Raw genomic sequence first — 22,667 nt, 5'->3', positions numbered from 1 at the left:
TTTTTTTATCTCAGGAAGAATGCTTGCTGAAATCAATTGCTCTTACATTGGACTTATTCCCAAAGTCCCTAATCCCACCACTGTCAATAACTATAGGCCAATATCCTGCTACAACCTCATCTACAAAGCCATTTCTAAACTCATTGCCAACAAACTAAGTCTTGTCTTACCTTCAATCATAAGCACTACCCAGACTGCTTTTGTAAAATAAAGACACATCACAGATAACATCCTTCTTGCTTATGAATTGCTAAATGGCTATCATAAATCATCACATCCTCCTTCCTGTACCCTCAAAATTGACCTTAGAAAGGCATTTGATACCATCCATTGGCAATTTATCCTTGATACTCTGCAACTCTTTGTTTTCCTACAACAATTTATACATTGGATTTCACAGTATATAACCACACCTTCATATACCATCTCACTTAATGGACAGCTTTGTCGGTTTTTCAAAGGTAAAAGGGGGGTTAGATAAAGTGATCCCATTTCCCCCCAACTTTTTGTACTTGCAATGGAAGTTTTAACTTTGTCACTTGTAATACCCCTAATTATAAAAAGGATAGCCTCAGTATTTATTTATTTATTTTTATTGTATTTTTTTAATTGTTTAATTGATTATTTGACTAATTGTTTATGTGTTTAATTGAATTAAGTGTTACTTGATTAATTAGCTACTTATGTATGTGTTATTTGTATTTTGTCTATGTGTTATTTGTATTATTTGTTTAATTAGATTGGGTGCTTAAATGATGTATTTGATTAATTATAATTAATTGTAAATTAAATGATTAAATGTTTTATTTTATTTTATTTTATGGTTATGATTAGTGGTAATGGGCTAACTAATTGGGTCCCATGGACTACTTGGATAGGAAGTTGGATGGGTATGGATAATTACCCATGGATAGTTGTATATGTATATATATAGATATATATGTATATACATATATATAAAAAGGAAAGTAATTTATTAATATTATAGTAACTTTAGTATTAATAAATAATCTGATGTATATATTTTATATATTTATATAATAAGGATATACATATATTTTATATGTAACATGTTTTAAGTTACCTTTTTAATATTATGATAACTTTAGTATAAATAAATAATCTGATGCATATATTTTATTTATTTAATGAAGATACATATAGATTATATACGTAACATGTTTTAAGTTACTTTTTAATATTATGGTAACTTTAGTACAAATAAATAATCTGATGTATATATTTTATTTATTTAATGAGGATATAGATAGATTATATATGTAACATGTTTTAAGTTATCTTTTAATATTATGGTAACTTTAGTATTAATAAATAATCTAATATATATATTTTATTTAATTAATAAGGATATACATAGATTATATACGTAACATATTTTAAGTTACCTTTTTAATATTTTTATTTTTTATTTTTCTTTATTAAGTTGACTTGGATTGGGAAAAGGAATAGGGTTATTATTTAGCCTATAAATACACAACTATATGTTGAAAAAGGAGTGAAAATATATCATCTAATATATTCTATAGAGAAAGAGTTAGAGAGAGAAGGAGAAAGAGGAAGGAAGGAGGAAAAAACCCTGTAGAGAGAAGATCAATGAAGAAGAAGTTTAACTTTCGATTCGAAAGTTTAAGGCAAGTTCTTCTTCTATCTCTTTCCCTTTGATTCGTGTTTCTGTACATGCCTAGGAAATTTCAGGATTTATTAAACACATAAAATTAAATAATTATGCACGTTTAATTGGATTAGAACATAGGTTTTATGAATTTGGTTCATATCTGTTCTTGTGTTATGAATTGATAAATGCATGATTTTAATTTGATGTCCAGTGTGAATTTTTACATGTTTAAATTATGTATTTTTCATATCTGTGGAACGATGGAACGTAAAAACATGTCTAGGATTCCTGAATATTAAATAGAAACTAGGTTTGAGTTTAAATAAATTTAAATAGACTCAATCATAATGATGTTTGCTATTTGAATGTTTTAAACAAACGAATGAATTTAATCTTTTAATATGTTTTAGCAATTGAGATTAAATGTGTAGGATGAATTGGATATGGAGAATGCTTATTTGACGGTATAATAAAATATCATCATATGTATAAGATTCAGTTTATGTAGGACATATGATATAGGAAACTTAAATAAATAATAAGTCATTCCTATTTTGTGATAACTTGATATCATATTATCATAGTTATTTCTGGATTGTTTGATGTATTTCCTTAATCGTTACATCAATTGTTGAATTGTGTGATTTAATGCACCGGTATGGGACGGTGGCATTCTAGGAACGGATTAACTTATCAGTTAAGTCCTACCTATTTTATATAAGAGAATGGATTAACTAAAATGTTAAGTCCTACTTATATTCAAGTCAGGTCAGCTGAACAAGTTGAATGACTTATGGATGATTAATTTATTATATAAGGGAATGGATTAACTAAAATGTTGAGTCCTACTTATATTCAAGTCAGGTCAGCTGAACAAGTTGAATGACTTATGGAGGATTAATTTATACACGATAGGATGGTTACTAGATTATATATATATAAGTATGGTGCCATGATATGAGCTTGAGTCTCAGGATCAGTGGTTAGGGTGCGTATATCGCCAGGGATGTGTAACTAGATATAGTGTAGTTGTGTACCCTGGTAGGTCTAGGTATTCATACCCACTATATGTGCGTTTTGCATGTTGCCTACTATTCAGGTTGATACAACCCTATAGTCTAGTGAGGTTCCTTTAGTGTGTGTATATATATATATATGTAGATTACTAGTTACTGTTGGATTGACTAGGATGTATACGTGTATCGGATCTCTGCTTGGATTGTAGTAGAGTAGAACTTGTTTGTGGGCCTGACCCACCATTATTTTTCAGGTGTTCGTCAGGAGTAGAGGTTGTTCGTGCTGAGCAGGGATCAGTCTACTTCATTCTTCCGATGCTACATAGGAGTTCCTTTATGATTTAATTTCCTGATTTAGACAGTTATTGCTGTCATTTATTTAGTTTGGATTTTCTTGGGGTCCACACAGTATGGATTCCCGAGTTGTATTTTGGAGGATCAGCTGTATCAGAAGAGTTTATTAACTAATGGAAATATATTCTGAGGTTTATTATTAGATTATCATTTTAGTTTCTTGTCAGCATTTTATTTATTCTTCTTTATTCTTTTGTACTCTGTGTTTGTTTATCATCAATTTGTTTTGATATCCTTGGGTATTCGGGCGTGGGCCTGGCCAACCCGCATTCGAAAATCTGGGGGGTATTACAGTTGGTATCAGAGCACTCCAGGTTCAAGTGTCCTTAGGAGTGTCTTTCGTTATGTGACTTCCGCGTTGCGTCTCTTAAAACTTAGAGCCCGTATTAGGATTCGTTGTACTCTATTTACGGTTTGTTAGGAGAAGCTGATGTCAATTATATTCTGTAGTCATAGAATGGTTGGCACTAGGAAAAGGATGGGTTCAAGGCGAAAGCGATAAAGGCCCAAAGGAGTAAAGGAATACGTTATTGATTTCGTTGCCAAAAGGCAGAGTTAAGGATCGATGGTTTAGGTTCGTTTGGCGTTACTTTAAAAGTATAAGCCAATGAAGGATTTAGGTGTACATGATAGGTCACCGCATATCGGGGCCAACACGACTTCAATTGATCTAAAAAAGGAGACAAGCGAGGAGTAGGAGCAGAAGATGATCCTAATGGAGGAGATTTATATGCATCCAATAGAGAGGGTACTAAATCTTGAAGATGGATGATCGCGCGAGGTGATCTGAATTGCTAGTAGTATAACGAATGTTATTAGTAGAATTGGGGTTGATCAATCTACAAATAATTAAGCTTTCTTATTATCTCTAAAAGAGGTATATAAGAAGTATTGTTCAGAAGTTTGGGGATCGGATGTGTTCTTATTAGAATGAAATACATAATTTTTAAATCACATACAAGAGGGCATTGGTATTATGTTGTGACGTTCTAATTCACTTTAAAAAGTCAAGTTAGACAGTTTACATTCCACATATAAGAAGGATGATGGTTAAGCCCTTAGTATTTGCTTAGGTAAACATTTGTGTTTTTAAGCTATGTTTTAAATGATATGTTTCGAGGTTGGATGATTATTTACGAAACTATAAAAGGAAATTGTAAAACAATTTGGTAGTGTTGATTTCAAATGGGACTTTCTTTTTTAGAAAGAGCGATATCCTAAGTAGGAGTATATTTTGTGTTAGTGTGTTTGTCATACGTGTTTTATTTTCGTTGATTATTTCGGTTAATGGTATATGGTTTAGTTGGGGACACAAGTATGTGATCAGCCAACTATTGTTTTTAATAATATGGAGTAATAGCGTTATTTACGCTAGATTTGTGAGCATGCGGTCGTAGGATATGGTAGATACACATAATTCTAGCCAATCTATTAGACCTGGACATGCGTCATTCTAGTATATTGTTTGGGATGGGATAGTTAAACCATCACTGTGAGTCAAATAATCTAGTATGATTAGTTTGATTTACTTTACTCTAAGTATGGATTTGTGTCATATTACAATGCCATGATAATGGTGGTTGTTAATATTTTGGGATGCGTGAGATGGTAGTAAATAAAGATCACTGTAACGCCACGATGATTTATCTGAGGTGCCAGATTTGCTGAACATCTTCTTGAAAAATTCTGAAAATTGTTGCTAAGTCGAAAGGAGGATTTAGTACGGGTTTAGGTACTTATTAGAATGACACCGATTGAGGATAGTAGACTGAATAAATATTCATCAGTCTATTCTTAATCAAGAATTTTATTCGTGAGGGTGTGTCATTAGGAGGAGTTGCTGGTGTTGCATATAGAGGAGGAAACTAAGTCTTATTCACTTGCATAAATAATATGAAATTTTTTTTAAATTTTTTTTAGGTCACAATTTGGAACAATTAGCTGTTGCTAGGAAATTGATAATTTATGTAGAAGCTGGAAGGATTTCATATTCTTTTGAAGTTAGACAAAGAAGTTGGATTGTCATTAACTTGTTTTAAAGAAGCAGGATGTGTCAAAGACAAGATGGTGAGACCAAACACCTTTATAAAGATGAGGTGCATGGTATGTATGGAAATGTCGTAGTTTGTTGACTTTTGTTTAGTTAAAGTCGTAGTTGACTATTGATAAATGGAATTACCGATTGACTTTCAGTATCGGTAAGTTTATCACAGATCAGTAGTGGATAGATTTAGTTGCAGAATTCGCTTTTGAAGATGCTCCAATTTAAATAATGGGTACAGACGAAAACTGGTGGTACCGGATTAACAGTACTTTCTGCAGACAAATTGGATGGAGGATGCAAAGACTGAGTTTCACAACTCTTAATTCTTTATTTATCCTAGTGGAAATATGATACTTCACGGTATGAAGCAGACGTTTGGAGGACAGGCAGGAGGGGGGACATAGTGATTTTGTCTCCCATTGTAATTTTTATTAGATAGTCGAGATGAACCATTAGATATCACTAGATCATTTACAGCTATTCCCTATATTGAAGTGGAAATGAGATAGCATTTTCTACGGATTTAGTTGAGGGATTGCTGACTTCGCACAAGGGTCATGATTCTGGATGGGATATTGGTTGACTGATAAGTTAGGTCAGCTTAGTTCTTGTCTATTTCGAATTGGTAGGACTTTAGTTCGTACGAATAGAATGGATCATGAGACGATTTAGATAGATAGAAGTGGTAATTCACACTTTATATCAAGTTCCGTCTGGTGGAAGCAATTATGGAAGTGGATGCTCTTAACAAATGATAGAATATTTAAATCTTTCGGTTAGTTGTTGAGTTATTAGATGCATTTATAGCAGGTGTAATAATAACACTTGTTATTACTACGGTAGTTGAGAAGGTCAACTTTGAATATTGGAGCTGACCTTGGAGACGGTGTTACCTTACTCAGATGGAGTTTAAGGTACTCGAGGAGGATTTCGTAATTTCTATAAATAATGATATGACGGTCGGGCGACTGAGATGGAAATTTATAATTTTCTTGGTACACACAAATGGTTAGAAGGTACATCACGACATCAAATGTCGATTTTGGTGAACAGATACAGATAAGGATGCATATACAATTGCCCTAAGTGTAAAACCTGCTACAAAGGTGGAAAGTTGATCATCGGATATCGTAAGAATCTTTAGCCACTTCCTATAACAAATATGGAAGTTGAATTAAATAGGAGTGACGGTCGATGGGAAGGATCGACATTGATTTGGAATTTCAATTTTCCATATGGAATCTGAGTGGTGGATTGAGAAAGATCGCTTGAGGACATAAATTTGAGTGATACTTATTTGAAAACTTCATAGTAGTTCAATAGTTCAGTGATGGTGGTGTTATAGTATGCGAATATCCATATTAGTGGATGCAAAGTGCTATTTCGAAGGAGCTTTATGAAGATTTTGGAGCAGCAGCTCTACTTCATATCTATAGACGGAGGATTTAATCGAGAGATTAAATTAGACCATAAAGGATATGTTTGAGGTGTATATCCTAGATTTTCATGGACAGTTGGAAGTGTTTACTTCACTTGTCGGAATTTTATCTGTGATATTGTTGGCACAAGGAGGTTAGTGTGACAACTTTGGAGGTTTTGTATCTTTCACAATGCATACCTCTCATTTGTTGGTTGGAAATAGAAGTATGGGTTGTACAATCAGACCTTGACTTCATTTAAAAATATGTCGGAAAGAGATATTTCCCTTTGTATTGAATTGCGCGCGGTTGGGAGGCAACAGTAGGATGTTGTAAATAGTTGAATTCGTATACTAGAGTTTTTCTATCAGGGAGTAGTTTACTCGTTCTGTTTTCTATGTAGGAAGAAGGCGATTTTTGGAGAAAGGTAAATTTTACTTATTACATTGACTTTTAGAAGATTGTGTTTCGCAATTGAGGCAGTCGCCTCTAAATTAGCGTTACCAAATTATTAGCACTGGGTGCATAGGAGTTTGTGCATATATTCTATGGCACTTGAAAGTATGTAGATCATTCTCTTGTCGACATGTGAGGATTACGTTGATGCAACCTACGCATCGTATGATTATTGTGTTTCTTAAAATATAGGAACCCTGTATACCACTTGGTATATTGGAGTTAAGTGAAGCCCTTATAGTGAGGCTGCGTCTACTTGGGAATATGAGGATGTTTTTCGCTCACAGTTTCCAAGCATAATGGAAGAATAATGGAAGGAAGTAAGGGCGAATTCCGAGGACGGAATTTCTTTTGTTAGGGGGGAAGAATGTAATACCCCTAATTATAAAATGATAGCCTCGGTATTTATTTACTTATTTTTATTGTATTTTTTTAATTGTTTAATTGATTATTTGACTAATTGTTTATGTGTTTAATTGAATTAAGTGTTACTTGATTAATTGGCTACTTATGTATGTGTTATTTGTATTTTGTCTAGGTGTTATTTGTATTATTTGTTTAATTAGATTGGGTGCTTAAATGATGTATTTGATTAATTGTAATTAATTGTAAATTAAATGATTAAATATTTTATTTTATTTTATTTTATGGTTATGGTTAGTGGTAATGGGCTAACTAATTGGGTCCCATGGACTACTTGGATAGGAGGTTGGATGGGTATGGATAATTACCCATGGATAGTTGTATATGTATATATATAGATATATATGTATATACATATATATAAAAAGGAAAGTAATTTATTAATATTATAGTAACTTTAGTATTAATAAATAATCTGATGTATATATTTTATATAATAAGGATATACATATATTTTATACGTAACATGTTTTAAGATACCTTTTTAATATTATGGTAACTTTAATATAAATAAATAATCTGATGTATATATTTTATTTATTTAATGAAGATACAGATAGATTATATACGTAACATGTTTTAAGTTACTTTTTAATATTATGGTAACTTTAGTATAAATAAATAATCTGATGTATATATTTTATTTATTTAATGAGGATATAGATAGATTATATACGTAACATGTTTTAAGTTACCTTTTAATATTATGGTAACTTTAGTATTAATAAATAATCTAATATATATATTTTATTTAATTAATAAGGATATACAAAGATTATATACGTAACATATTTTAAGTTACCTTTTTAATATTTTTATTTTTTATTTTTCTTTATTAAGTTGATTTAGATTGGGAAAAGGAATAGGGTTATTATTTAGCCTATAAATACACAACTATAGGTTGAAAAAGGAGTGAAAATATATCACGTAATATATTCTATAGAGAAAGAGTTAGAGAGAGAAGGAGAAAGAGGAAGGAAGGAGGAAAAAACCCTGTAGAGAGAAGATCAAGGAAGAAGAAGTTTAACTTTCGATTCGAAAGTTTAAGGCAAGTTATTCTTCTATCTCTTTTCCTTTGATTCATGTTTCTGTACATGCGTAGGAAATTCCAGGATTTATTAAACACATAAAATTAAATAATTATGCATGTTTAATTGGATTAGAACATAGGTTTTATAAATTTGGTTCATATCTGTTCTTGTATTATGAATTAATAAATGCATGATTTTGATTTGATTTCCGGTGTGAATTTTTACATGTTTAAATTATGTATTTTTCATATCTGTGGAACGATGGAACGTAAAAACTTGTCTAGGATTCCTGAACATTAAATAGAAACTAGGTTTGGGTTTAAATAAATTTAAATAGACTCAATCATAATGATGTTTGCTATTTGAATGTTTTAAACAAATGAATGAATTTATTCTTTTAATATGTTTTAGCAATTGAGATTAAATGTGTAGGATGAATTGGATATGGAGAATGCTTATTTGACGGTATAATAAAATATCATCATATGTATAAGATTCAGTTTATGTAGGACATATGATATAGGAAACTTAAATAAATAATAAGTCATTCCTATTTTGTGATAACTTGATATCATATTATCATAGTTATTTCTGGAATGTTTGATGTATTTCCTTAATCGTTACATCAATTGTTGAATTGTGTGATTTAATGCACCGGTATGGGACGGTGGCATTCTAGGAACGGATTAACTTATCAGTTAAGTCCTACCTATTTTATATAAGAGAATGGATTAACTAAAATGTTAAGTCCTACTTATATTCAAGTCAGGTCAGCTGAACAAGTTGAATGACTTATGGATGATTAATTTATTATATAAGGGAATGGATTAACTAAAATGTTGAGTCCTACTTATATTCAAGTCAGGTCAGCTGAACAAGTTGAATGACTTATGGAGGATTAATTTATACACGATAGGATGGTTACTAGATTATATATATATAAGTATGGTGTCATGATATGGGCTTGAGTCTCAGAATCTGTGGTTAGGGTGTGTATATCGCCAGGGATGTGTAACTAGATATAGTGTAGTTGTGTACCCTGGTAGGTCTAGGTATTCATACCCACTATATGTGCGTTTTGCATGTTGCCTACTATTCAGGTTGAGACAACCCTATAGTCTAGTGAGATTCCTTTAGTGTGTATATATATATATATATATACGAACTACTAGTTACTGTTGGATTGACTAGGATGTATACGTGTATCGGATCTCTGCTTGGATTGTAGTAGAGTAGAACTTGTTTGTGGGCTTGACCTACCCTTATTTTTCAGGTGTTCGTCAGGAGTAGAGGTTGTTCGTGCTGAGCAGGGATCAGTCTACTTCATTCTTCCGATGCTGCATAAGAGTTCCTTTAGGATTCAGTTTCCTGATTTAGACAGTTATTGCTGTCATTTGTTTAGTTTGGATTTTCTAGGGGTCCACACAGTATGGATTCCCGAGTTGTATTTTGGAGGATCAGTTGTATCAGAAAAGTTTATTAACTAATGGAAATATATTCTGAGGTTTATTATTAAATTATCATTTTAGTTTCTTGTCATCATTTTATTTATTCTTCTTTATTCTTTTGTACTCTGTGTTCGTTTATCATTAATTTGTTTTGATATCCTTGGGTATTCGGGCGTGGGCTTGGCCAACCCGTATTCAGAAATCCGGGGGGTATCACATCACTTAACATGGCCATCTCCCAAAGTAATTGTTTCAAGTACCATTGGAGATGTAGTAAACTGTCCTTATCCCATTTAGCATTTGCTGATGACATTATGTTGTTCTCTTATGGTGACTTATCTTCTGTGGGAGTGCTTCACTCAGCACTGAGCAATTTCATGACCTTCTCTGGGCTCTTCATCAATTGTTCCAAGAGCCAAATATTCTTTGCAGGTGTTGATCATCACACAAGGAACACCATTGCCTCCTTAATGCAATTTGAGATTGGTAAACTACCAATCACATACCTTGGGCTACCACTCTCATCCTCAGCCCTCAATGCCAATGATTGCTAGATTCTAGTGCAGAAGATTACAACCAGAGTTAGCCAATGGACTTCAAGATTTCTCTCCTAAGCGGGAAGGGCACTACTCATTAAATCCATCCTCTTCTCCATCCAAGCTTACAAGACTCAAGCTTTCATCCTCCCCATGAAAGTTATTGATCAAATCAATCAAATTCTGAGATGTTTTTTTTGGTCTAGAACTGATCTCAAGAAGACTGGAGCTAAGGTTGCTTGGACAGCCATTTGCAGGCCAAAAAGGTTTGGTGGCCTTGGATTTCCTTGCCTTGAGCTCACAAATAGAGTGTCAAGTCTCAAGCACTTGTGGAGACTGTGTAGTAGACAGGATAGTCTTTGGGTGGCATGGACCTACAGGTATCTCATTAAAAACAAGTCCATTTGGACTGTCAAAGTTTCTTCCAATAGTTTAGGGTTTTGGAGAAGGCTGCTTAAACTGAGGAGTATGGCAAGAGGCTTGGTTAGGCATAGAGTTGGAACCGGGCAAAGCATAAGCTTATGGAATGACTACTGGCTCCCTAATGGTCCCATTACAATCCAACTTGGCTTCACTGATGTGGAAATTCTTCAACTGGATCCCCAAATCACAGTTGATAGCCTAATTTTCAACCATCAGTGGACCATCCCCAGCTCATTTCACCATATCCCATTCTTCCAAAGTCAAAACCTCAATTCACAGCTCCTTTGCCTGCCCTTCCCAACCTCTGATCCAGATCATGTGGAATAGCTTCCAAGCTCAACAAGGGATTACTCTCACAGACTCACTATGGATTACTTTGCAGCTCCTTCTCTGGTATTTGTGTGGGATCAGCTCATATAGTTCAAACACCACATCCCAAAGCATGGTTTTATAGCTTGGCTTGCCCTCAAGGAGAGATTAGCAACACTGGATACCAAACCAATGCAGAAGAAACATTATACCAATGCCTGTTACCTTTGTCTCTCAGCTAAAGAATCTGTGGACAACTTATTTTTCAAATGTCCATACAGCAGCCTCATTTGGAATTTCATTTAGCATGCTGCAGGTTTCTACATCAATCCTAACAATTGAAGAGATCTGATTTCGTGGTGCTCAACAACATGGACACAGAACTATTTTATTACACACAAGTTGCTTCTTTCAAGTGCCATCTACTTCATTTGGAAGGAGAGGAATGCAAGAGCATTCAGGAACAAAACAGCCTCAGTTCTTCACATCATCCACCTAATCAAGGGTTGCATCAGAGCAAGGTTTGCATCCCTAAAACTAAGATCTGGTTCAGAAATTAGGAAGATTGGATCTCCTGAAGCTCTCCACCAATTGTTTCTTCAAGGTTGTTCATATGCAAATGGTCAGTCCTGGTTCTTAATTGATTTGATGGTTTTATGCTGATATATGGATGTTGAGAATGGAGATATTGAAAGCAGATTTGGAATTGCTCAGTGGAACAATTTTGCACCTTTGAAAAACAGTTGTGATGTATTAGAAAATGCATACATGTTGTATTTTGTTTAGTTATCTCCTTGGTGATCTTGTGGCAACACTTGTTGTCTTAGCTTATGGCTTGTAATGTCCTTAATGGACCTCTTGTATATTCTTCTTTTATTTATCAAAGCTTACCCTTTTTATCAAAAAAAAAAAAAAAGAAAAAAAAAAAGAGTTTCGTAGAATGAGAGGACTTACGTTGTGTTGAAAATCAACAGTTTTGGCTAAAGCCTTGTAAAGAGTTTGAACAAGATGTTGATAAGAAGGTTTGAGAGGAAAAGATTGATCCACCCAAGCACCATTAACAGTAGATAGAAGAAGACCGTCTGAAGATCCTGCAAGTCCCATTAATGTCGAAGTCTTGGAGTGGAGATCTTCCACGCTTTCTGATCCAAGAAAGCCAAGAAATTGCTCCAAGGTTGTGCCCGTCGACCCCGCCACCGCCATGTTGAGCAAAGCGTTGAGGGAGAATGGAGAGCAGGCAGTGTTCTTCTTCAACCCATTACTACTTTTGGCTTCCTCCAGGAGGACTTGATTTGCTACCTTCAAGCACAAGTCCATCTTCTCTTCTCTGTTGGTGAATACTAGAACTTCTAGGGTTTCTATTTTTTTTTTTAACCTTTGGGTTGGAGGTTTGTTTATCATATATATAGGGGTTTACTACTTAAATAGGGTAGGTTTGGATTTCTTATTTTATTTTATTTACTTTCCTTTTAATTTTTAATTAATTAAGGAAAAAGTATATACCGTAGTAACCTACGCGAGGAAGAATTCAAATTCGTTACAATTCTTTTCTTAATAGGCTAATTTTCTTATTTTTGCTATTTATTTAATTTTTGATAGACAATAGGGTTATGTACATGTATCTATAGGGTTTATATACACGTATCAAAAAACCCTAATATATATACGTGTATATAATGCTATAGATATAAACCCTAACAAAACTTCTTCAACCAAAACAGAAAAAGCCTAGTAGTTTTTACTAATGGAGAGAATAAACCTTTTTATTATTATTAATCTGGAGTATCCGGGCACGAACTCTACAATTCCTTAATAACTCGATTAATTTCTGAGAATTTGGAAGAATGTCTCCCTACTCGAACCAAGTAAGTCACTGCAAGACAACTAGTCACAAAAAAGCACTAAGAGAGAATGAACTTTTGCTTAGAGATAGCAAAGCAAACACTGCTCAGGGAAGCCTTTAATGGCTTCAAAAAGAATATTGTGTGCTCTCCATTCCTTATTTTATTGAACAAGGCAATAGGTCTAAATAAATTTATATTGAACAAATATTTTTGTAGGACATAATTAAGGAGTGAGATATATAGATTATTACAAGTTATATATGCATTGACACATTTTATTCTACGGATTATACATATGGTATAATTGTAATTTCATGTATGTATCTCAACAAAGCAAAAAAAAAAAAAATTATTATTATTATTATTATTATTATTATTATTTTTGTGAGAAAGATTTATGAAAAAATTAGGTGATTATAAAATATTATTATTATTATTTTTTCATAATTAAGATTTTTCTTTTTATGCTATCGAAACACTAAATGTTAGAAATTTTAATTTAATTTAATTATTTTTCACCGATGAAGATGGACAATACTCAGGGGTATTTTACACATGATATTCCAGCCTAATGCATTTAAAGTTTCCATTTCTTTCTAGTGTCACTCGAAAATAAAAAAGGTAAAGGAAAGTGTCGGAAAGTAATGTTTAATACTTTGATAAATAAAAATTACTGCAAATCCACCTTAGGAGATTACATAATCTACATTTCATGTGCTTGGTGCATTGGGAATTGCTTAAAATATATGAACTTTGAGAGTAGTCACTCATGCAAAATAATATCAAAATCACATTTTTACTATGTTATTGAAAACGACTGACTAAATCTTTTTAACTCATTGCGAATAAACAAATCAACATATAATGTGGGCACGAGCTTCATGAGAACACCTTCATTACAAATTTTTCACCCTTTTAGATTCTTGGATAGTTTGCAAACCCCATATAAGTACAATCACCCATAAATTACGCATATCATTTAAACTAGAGTGTTTTTGTACTTGTGAGTCAACCTTCTTTCACATATAGAATTTGAATAAAGTTCAATATACGGCCCAAACAAATGCTCATAAAACCTATGTTTAACCAATTAATCCAACCATGCTCAAATTCTCAAATTTCATCACAGCACCAAGTAATTTCCCGAATTGGTTCTATCCATGAGCAACAAGTATCATTACAACGGCCCATATCGTGGACCAGCTTATAATAAATCAAGCCGACCCAAAATAGTGCCTTTTTGGGCTTGGCTGTAAGTTGATTTATTGTATTGGGCCTAAAGCCCAATCAAGGTTTTAAAAGCCTCGTCCTCATTCCCGCTCTCTCTCCCCACTCGTCTTCACTAAAACAGAGTCGAGTCGGAGACCCAGCATTCGCCTCTCTCTATATATGTATATGTATATATATAAACACACACATATACACACAATTTTAGCAGAAATGGAAGAAGAAACAGTGAAGGTTGTCTCAATTTCTGAGTTGCTCCAGCTTTCTCGCCCACTCACAGGTGCATCATCGCTCACTACCGGTCGTTCGATGTCTTCTTCTTTCGAACTCCGACCGTCTGATGAACCTCTAAAACCCTCTGGTCCCGTCGATCCCAATCTCCACAACCGAAACCCTAACCCTAGATTTCTCAAATCTTTGAATCAACCGACTATCCTCACCGGAACCCTAACCCTCCCTACACATGACAACCCTTCAGCTTCAGATACGGCTCTTCGGTGCTCAAGAACCAACTGCTTCTTATTCTCTGATGGTTCATCCACAATATGCTGCGACATTCTTGAGCTCGATCTTCGAATCCTCGGGAAGAAAATCCACGTTCTCGCTTGGAATTTCATTCCATTTGGATGTCCCAGTGGGTTTTTGGAAATTATCAGATGGAGTTTTCCGGAAACTTCAGCTGGGCTCAGCCAGTGTTCTTCAAAGCCAGAAGCTTTTCCGTTATTTTCAGGTTCTTCAATTGATTGCAAAGAGAGTTCCAAAGCTCGATATCGCATTCTAGGTGCTATAGAGTCAGTTAGTCCAGTTTCGGTTGTTCCATGTACAATGGGGGTTAGTAGTTCTCGTAGCAATTCGGGGCAGAATTCCAGTGGTCCTGGAAATCTTCGTGGTTTCCTTGCTAGAATTATGGTTTGTGACTGCAAAGTATGTAGCTCCAAAGATTTGGCAATGGATTTGAATGACATGCTTCAAGGAAAAAATCATCATTTTTTTAGGCAACCTGTGTTTGTATACTTTTCTGGGTATGCTTCATCTTGGTATCCTGTAATTTCAAAGCTGATTGGGAATGTTGTTTCACTATTGGGATTGAAAAAGAAGTTGGTTTACATAGGGAAAGAAGACTCTCAGCTGATGTATGTTAGTACAGAGAAAGCTTCACTGCAAATCCTTGAGTTACAAAATCGGTGGACTCCGGCTACGAAGACTGTAATTAAAGGTAAGGGTGAATGTGGTGCGTATATTGGCACTGTCACGGGCATTTACATGCAGGGCATGGTTGTTGAGTTAGACCAAGATGTGTGGCTTATAGTAACAGATCAGCTACTCACTCCGCCACTTTCTCTAAGAGTCGGCGCTATTGTAAGTTAACTTACTCTGACAGATCATTGCTTTGAATTCACTTCAATAAATTTTTGTGTCCAGTTTGTGTATAATGTAGGTTGAGATCTCGCATGGATGGCAAGAATTTATGGTATTGCTTCTTTCTAATTGATGGCTTCTTCACAGGTATCTCTGAGAAATGTCCACTTTGTGAATCCAAACTTTTCTTGGACTAAAGTGCTTATACTTGGCGCTTGCTATAAAACTAGCATTATTGTTGAATCCTTTTCCCCCATGGAAACTGTGTAAGGGCTTCTGCATTGAATTTTAATTGTATCTATCTTAAGTAAACTATTAAGTAAATTGCCTTCAACCATGTTGAAAAATCATCATATTGGTGCTGCAGGTGCTGTATATATACACAATCTCAGAGCCTTTTGGGGAAGTTTATTGACAAGTTGGCTTTTTCTGCAAGATTATGGTTGGGAAATATTATATGCTGCTGAACATTGTTTGCATGTTAGATATTTATGATTGACTCATTTATCTACATGCTTGGGTTTCAGGGTATTACTTCTGGTTGCATGTTTCAAGAAGAAGTTTAATGGGATTTTGTCTGAGAAGGAAATCTTAGGATCAAAACATGTAACTTTCTCACTTTGGCTCTTATTAACTTATTTGGCACTGTTTGCAAAAAAAAAAAAAAAATATTAGTTTGCACTGGGATGAGGTTTTTTGTTTAACTTTGAAAGCCTTTATTTATTTATTTATATTTATATTTTTATTTATTGTTGCATAATGTTATGCTAAGCTGATGTGAACAGTTGCAAGGTGTTACCAGAAGGAAGGAATGGTACAAACATATGCTCGTTCAAATTTGCCTTCATCAGTATTTCGATCTCGGGTAAATGGATAAATCTTATGTGTCAAAGATGGCATTGTTATGGTTTTCTCTATTTTGTTGCCACCTTTTCATATTCAACTTTTTTTTGGCAGCAAGGGGTACTTGCAGAATATTGTAAGCATCACTCAAGTGGATGTGGCAGTGAACCAAATTATGGTCACCTGAAACTGGTGAGTTTAGTGCGATGAGTTCGTGGGAAATTCTGTGATTTTATAAACTGCATCTTCTTTTTATTTTCATTTAATCTGGGAGATACAGCCATATAACATTGTTATAGCGAGTTGGGATTTCTAAATGAGTGAAAACTAAAGGTTTATTGTTGATGCCATTCATTAGGTGGTGCCGATTTCTAATTTTGTTAGTCATTGTGAGACAACTTGGTTAAGATTGCTGTTAGAAAAGAAGAATGGTTGTGATTTAATTTGTAACGGCAACCAATATAGCTTCCTGTCCTGTGAAGGGAGATCTTCTGATCTGCCACTCAGAAGGTTTCTCCAAAGTGAAGATGTCGGTGTTGTTTTGCTTGGAAGTTTAAAGGTTAGTATCTAAGGGTTTTTTTATTTTTTATTTATTATTATTATTACTACTTTTGCAACAAAATTACACAATTTATTTCGCTGTATTTTCTCATATATAAAAAGTGGGTGTGCATATGGAAGAAAAGCATGTACATGTATGGTTGAACAAGGGTAGTAATGTGGAAGATGTGAGGAGAGAGACACAGGACAACAGTGACCCAAAGGTTTAGGTAACTATGGAAAAGAGGAGAGATACTGCTATATAAAAATTAAAAGTTTATTCTAAATATTTGCATTGATCAGGTCGAGGAATGTACTACTGCAGATGAAAGATGATACCATAGGTTATGCATAAAAATTTAACAGATCGAGTAAAGGTTATTTATTGTTCATTCAGATTTCCCAATCTTCTGGAAAGTTGCAGTTGACTGACGCGACTGGCAGCATTGATGTTGTCATACCAGACCTTTCATCAACTTGGAGTATTAATAGCATATATCAGGTGATGATGGTGTCATCATTTTCTCGGTCTTATGATATCTGCCTCGAATTTTACTTAAGGTGCAAGGTATTTGTTTGACATAATTTTAGTTGCTGCTATTGATCTAAGCTTGCGTTTCATTTTCAGGTAAATGATTTCACTCTTGTTACAGAAGGAAAACATGAAGAGGTTGGACATTTAGGATTGCTCTTCAAGGACTCATTCTCGTGTAGAAGTATTTTCAATTGGGTTCCATTAGCGAGAGAGATAAAATTAGCAATTTATCTTCATTTCTATTTGAGAAGCAGAAAATCTAGCAATAGTCTATTCTATCCTTCCATAAATTGGAAGGGAAACTTTGAGGAGCTTGAAAGTGGTGGATATCACTTGCTTTGGGTGACTCACAAATTTCCTCTGCTACAAAAGGTTTGTGCCTTTTGTATTCTTGTATGTATTGCTGATCTATTCGTATTTGCTGCAAATAATATATTTTGTCTGTTATCTCATTGAGCAACCCTTCCCCTGCTCCATAAGAGAAAAAAAAATTAAAGGTAGTAAAAGCTGCAACCACATTGTGCGTAGTAGTTGTTTCTACTAATTAATATTTATTTATTTATCATTTTCACAGTTTCAAAGTGAACAAGTTACTTTAGACAAGTCAGGCATGTTTGCTGAGGCCATAGTCTTGCCTTGGGATTTGTTTCTTGCTGGGAAAGATGGAGATACTCGTCAAATTAAAGCCTCGGTGGATCAACTGAAAAATTCCATGGAACATTATGCTGATAGAGATTATGAGGAATGTGTTTCTAGTAAGAGATATAAAATTGACCTGACATCTGGATTGAGCAATTCTGAAAAAGGATCATGTGACAATCCAAATTGTTGTTCCAGTGTTTACAATAAATCTCATGGGGACTGGAATTGTTGTAATTTGAGTTCACTTGAAATTCCATGTTTAGTTACTGTTAGAAGTGTTCATGACTATAGCCAGGTTAGTTCAGGATTCTTGCATTGCAGAAAATCTAATGTAAAGGTTGGTGCTGGTTACAAATCAAATGCAAGGAAAGTATTACTGGAGTTCACGTCTGATAGCTTTTGCAAGTATCAGGTGTGTAATATTAGTTCGTTTTTGCCTTACCTAATTAGTTTAGGCCCTTTAGGGTGATGGTAGTACCGTATTTAATTCTTCCACTTACATTACAATTTTACTTGAGTTCATCTTCATCTAAATTGCAGTTGCTGCAAATTGGTGGTTATTACATCATAAAGCACCACAAAGAAGACACAATGTGCCCTCGTAGTGACTCCAATTATATCAGTGGTGGTAACATAGTTATCACTGGTAGAACAAATCTATGGAGCCTTTCATTCTATTCTGATGAGGTTCTCTCAGATACCAGACTATCACGTATTCTTTCACTTAATGATTCATGTGTCAGCAACAATGAGATTCTATCTGAAGGATCTCATCAAATTGAAGTACCACTCCTGAGATTTGATGAGGACTGTCCTAAAACCTTTTCAGATATCCATATTTATCTCCCTACTGATGCTATCAATGTCTTGGAAGATGGTCTGGTCAAGCCATCTTTCTCACTTGAAGAGGTGGGTAATATTTCTCAGTGCACTGGGACCCTGGTCACTGCATCAGTGCAATCTTGTCGAACTTCTGGTTCTGATTACATGTTGCCAGAGGGAACTTTAATATCTTTGCATGGATATGTGGTAGCTGTTCATAATTCTGATTGCAGTTCTCTTGCTGCAAACTTGAGCGAAATCTCTAAAGATGTTCCCCAGGATAAATCCTTTCAAGGAGTAACCAGCAGTGTCTGTATCCTTGTTTTGGCAGGCCATCGCATTGTAGGTGCCAGCTTTACCATATTCTCCTGTTCTACTTTCATATTTATATAAATTTGGGTAACTTATTGCAATTCCCAAATCAATTAGGTGCGGGTTTCTGGTGCTCTAAGTAAACATGCTTATCTTATCGGATTTGGACCAGGTGCAAATGCAACCTTTCACAGAATTCTTGTATTGAGGTAAGTGAATTCTCATATAAGTAGGTGATTATCCTTGAACGTGAAACCTTTTTTTTTTTTTTTTTTGTTTTTTTCCCTCCATTTTCTAGTTTTATTTTTCACTAAAATTCATGGAATGTCACCACCTCTATATAATATTTGTTTTGAAACCTGAAATCGATTACCTCCTTTAAAATTTCAATGCACACTATTGCTTCAGTTTGCTCTTAGGCATACTCACTATTTCTGACTTGGAATTGCAAAATTTTTTTTTAATACTGACACAATATTCACCTTGGTCAGAATCAGCATCCAAGTGCACAGTGTATACTTGCATTGCCAACTTTCAGTTGCAATATTATACCTATTCTTCAATGTATTACAATGTTCTCCATACATATTTCATACAAATATAGGCTCCCCTTAAGATATTTTCCCATGTAATTGACTAAATCTTCTTTTTTTCCTAGTAGGCAGAATGAACTTATGTTGACAGCTGCATCTTTCATCGTAATCAACTCCATAAGGGTGGTCAATGACCACTACACTGACAATTTTTGCAATCCATCAGTTGCTTCAGGGTTAGACAGTCCTGAATTTTTGGATACTGTTCCTTCAGGTTTGATTTCCGAAATAATTCAGCAGTTGGAGAGTAAGCCAATACAGTTTCATTGTCGAGTGAGTCAGTTCAATCTGTAAAATCTCAAGCTCCTCATTGTTTTCATTTTCTTTGTCAGACTCCGTGTGGCTTACCAGATGTAAATTCTTATTATGCAAATTTTTGGCTTTTAAATTTAGATGTCACCTGTTTCGACAGGTTGTAGCTGTTTATATCCTGGTACTTGAGAAGAACAAAGAAGTCATTTATTCCCAGTCTGGGATTAACTTGAGCTCTGCTGTGGTTAATATACCTCTTGCTGGTTTTGTACTTGGTGTGTTCCTCTGTCTATGTTACCAACTTCCCGTAGATATATATATATATATATATATGAAAATAATATTTGTGGTGGAGGTAGTCTTGTAAAAAGGTGCTATCAAATTTTTGACTACTTGAGCGCTCTTGCTATCTAATTCTAAAACCTGCTCTGTGTTTATTCCGCTTCTTGTTTTGACGAATATTTTTTCCCCTTGTTCTAATGCAAGCAGAGTAACACACACACACACACAATGAAGCATACCTGTCAAGCTATAGTGGTATCAGCTTTGCTAATCATTGTAGATAGAAGGAAATTAAAATTAAGTTGTAGTTTGGGCCATCTTCACAATTGCAATGACTAGGAGGCACTGATCTTCACCATATATTATTTTTTAAATCCCTTCATAGAGTCCGCATCATGTAATTAGTATGTAAATGTATTTTATTAGTATTGTCATTATTGCTACTTTCATGTGGTTCTAAATTATTTCTCATTTGTATGTGTAGATGATGGGTCATCCTTGTGTTGTTGCTGGGCTAATAGTGAAAGAGCGGCAACCTTGCTGCGGCTCCATGAAGATACCCAACATAAAGCTCCTGGAAGAAGTTTCGGGAGATCAAAGCAGATGGGAAAACACAATGCCTGCAGCCCCACTGTTCATCGAGTAGACAAAATGTTGAGAAGGCACGGCAGAGTTATAGCGAAAAACTATGGATTCTTGTTTGATTCTTCATGTCAGGATCTTACACTTTCTGTTGGGTTAGATAATGTCTTAAGCAGCTGGGATGAAGACCTTCTCAAGTTCATATTCCTCAATGCTTGCTTGGGCACCTTTTGGGTAAGTTCTTAATTGGATATAAACATGGTTATGTTTATTACAGCCCCAGCCAGAAGTACAAACAAGTATATGATGCTTATAGCCACCAGCTGGAAACGGAATATTAACAACAAAATTTCAATTTCGTAGTGTCTGAAAGTTTGAAAGTTTTGAGTTTACCTGGCTATCACATGAAGTGGATTTATTGGTCGTCTTTCCAACACTATAAATAACAAAATAGAGTTTGTTTTTATTGAAACTATAAAATAGCATCAGTTTTTAGTATTGGGAACAAGATATACTCATTTAAAATGCTGTGAAAAATATAAACATATCCATTGGAAATGCTTTGTTACTGTCCAAAATACACAACCCGTTGACAGTATTATTTCCTATTGATGGGAATCTAGTTTATAAGATTGCTGATTCACAAATTTGATGACCAAGAATTTGTTTATTCGATTTGGCTGTTCATGTCGACTATGAAAACTGATTTATCGCATTTTTCTATTTTATACTACTCATTTTAGAATATGGATTAATGAGATGCTTATTCTTTTGCTTTGGCAGACTGTTGTTGGTACTCTGATGGATTCAACTGCTATCGAACAGCTTGAGAAACGCTGTATGGAAATGGATATGGTGATGCCTCAAATGCAAAATATATGGGCTAGAGAAGTTTATCACACTAACCCTCTTGGTAGAGCAAGGAACATTATTCAAGAACTCCAAAATATGTAACTCCTCATGCTACTAGTCTTTTGGATGACTCGAAAGTTAGCGTGTTCATTACTCCTCATATGTTTTATATACGCGCCATCTCTTCAAAATAGCGTGGTGAATGGCATGTGTTGTATTTCCATGATTAGTAATCCAACAGTATATGTTGTATATTAGCATAGGAACCTCTAAAGTTATACTGTGTAATAATACCGGGTATAATTATTGTATGTAATATGAATGTTCGATCATATGATATGCGTGGATATTGTTGCTGCTTGAGCTTGAGTGTTCATTTTGTTGGGATCCAAGTGCAAAGTTGATAATTTGCATTGCTATGTATTTGAATATTTAGGTTTTGCCCTAGAATTAGTAGCAGGTCCGGTTTTTTTTCGGGTAAGTATAGTTGCAGGTCTGTTAATTATATATCTAAGGTATTGGGACATCGTTGTTTAAATCAAAATTCTATTTGATTATCTAATTCAATGTCCCAGGGAAGGAATGGTGCGTATTTTATCGGGTATTTGTTATTGTGGCCTTGTCAAATTTCACTGGTTTTCAAATGAGAAGGAAGTTTTGGCGGCATTGTGATGCATGTGAGTATGGAATTTTAATGCTGATGGACTAAAATTGCAAGTGAGAAAGGGATGTGCCCATGGTGGACCGTTAAACCATCTAGATCTGTTTACCAACCCATTTCTCAGTTGTTTTGACCGACTTTAATTGGTAAGTAATAATTATAGCCACCCCATGTTATTCTTGTTCTTAATGGAGAGTTACCAAACAAGGGATGACGAAATTTACTCT

The 22,667-nt window shown here is 34.5% G+C and overlaps 2 protein-coding genes across 3 annotated transcripts; one reads left to right on the top strand and one right to left on the bottom strand.

Moving 5' to 3' along the window:
- Window positions 1-10: 10 nt before the first annotated feature.
- LOC132277760 (serpin-Z3-like) lies at window positions 11-12,411 on the bottom strand. Its single transcript, XM_059779609.1, has 3 exons — window positions 12,049-12,411; window positions 292-370; window positions 11-120 (listed from the first exon to the last, which is right to left on the bottom strand). Exons 1-3 carry the CDS (start codon window positions 12,409-12,411, stop codon window positions 11-13), a joined length of 552 nt encoding a protein of 183 aa, XP_059635592.1.
- A 1,875-nt stretch (window positions 12,412-14,286) lies between these two features.
- Window positions 14,287-22,255, top strand: LOC132278991 (CST complex subunit CTC1). Of its 2 annotated transcripts, none has more exons than XM_059780902.1 (16): window positions 14,287-15,524; window positions 15,672-15,790; window positions 15,892-15,966; window positions 16,052-16,130; window positions 16,327-16,389; window positions 16,482-16,559; window positions 16,726-16,926; window positions 17,305-17,409; window positions 17,536-17,814; window positions 18,017-18,496; window positions 18,625-19,248; window positions 19,336-19,427; window positions 19,877-20,084; window positions 20,224-20,338; window positions 20,830-21,161; window positions 21,711-22,255. In XM_059780902.1, the coding sequence occupies exons 1-16, from the start codon at window positions 14,328-14,330 to the stop codon at window positions 21,879-21,881; spliced, it is 4,218 nt and encodes a 1,405-aa protein (XP_059636885.1). In that variant the 5' UTR covers window positions 14,287-14,327; the 3' UTR covers window positions 21,882-22,255. The 2 variants fall into 2 exon arrangements, with proteins under 2 accessions (XP_059636885.1, XP_059636886.1); XM_059780903.1 differs by having other exon boundaries at window positions 19,880-20,084; window positions 21,711-22,254.
- The last annotated feature ends 412 nt before the right edge of the window (window positions 22,256-22,667 follow it).

The sequence above is a fragment of the Cornus florida genome, unplaced genomic scaffold (genome assembly GCF_030987335.1).
Source record: "Cornus florida cultivar Cherokee Brave unplaced genomic scaffold, ASM3098733v1 CherokeeBrave_3.0.0_Hap2_Chr10, whole genome shotgun sequence".
NCBI classification, from domain to species: Eukaryota; Viridiplantae; Streptophyta; class Magnoliopsida; order Cornales; family Cornaceae; genus Cornus; species Cornus florida.
The sequence above is the reverse complement of the archived record's forward strand: the minus strand, read 5'-3'. Positions and strand labels throughout refer to the sequence as shown.

Coding starts and splice junctions, on each gene's coding strand:
- LOC132277760 (XM_059779609.1), bottom strand. CDS start 12,411: ATGGACTTGTGCTTGAAGGTAGCAAATCAAGTCCTCCTGGAGGAAGCC. Junction 371..12,048: donor CTGTTGATTTTCAACACAAC/GTAAGTCCTCTC, acceptor AAATTGTTGTAG/GAAAACAAAGAGTTGCAGAG. Junction 121..291: donor TTCTAAGGTCAATTTTGAGG/GTACAGGAAGGA, acceptor ATGGCTTTGTAG/ATGAGGTTGTAGCAGGATAT.
- LOC132278991 (XM_059780902.1), top strand. CDS start 14,328: ATGTATATGTATATATATAAACACACACATATACACACAATTTTAGCA. Junction 15,525..15,671: donor CTCTAAGAGTCGGCGCTATT/GTAAGTTAACTT, acceptor GCTTCTTCACAG/GTATCTCTGAGAAATGTCCA. Junction 16,560..16,725: donor ATTATGGTCACCTGAAACTG/GTGAGTTTAGTG, acceptor GCCATTCATTAG/GTGGTGCCGATTTCTAATTT.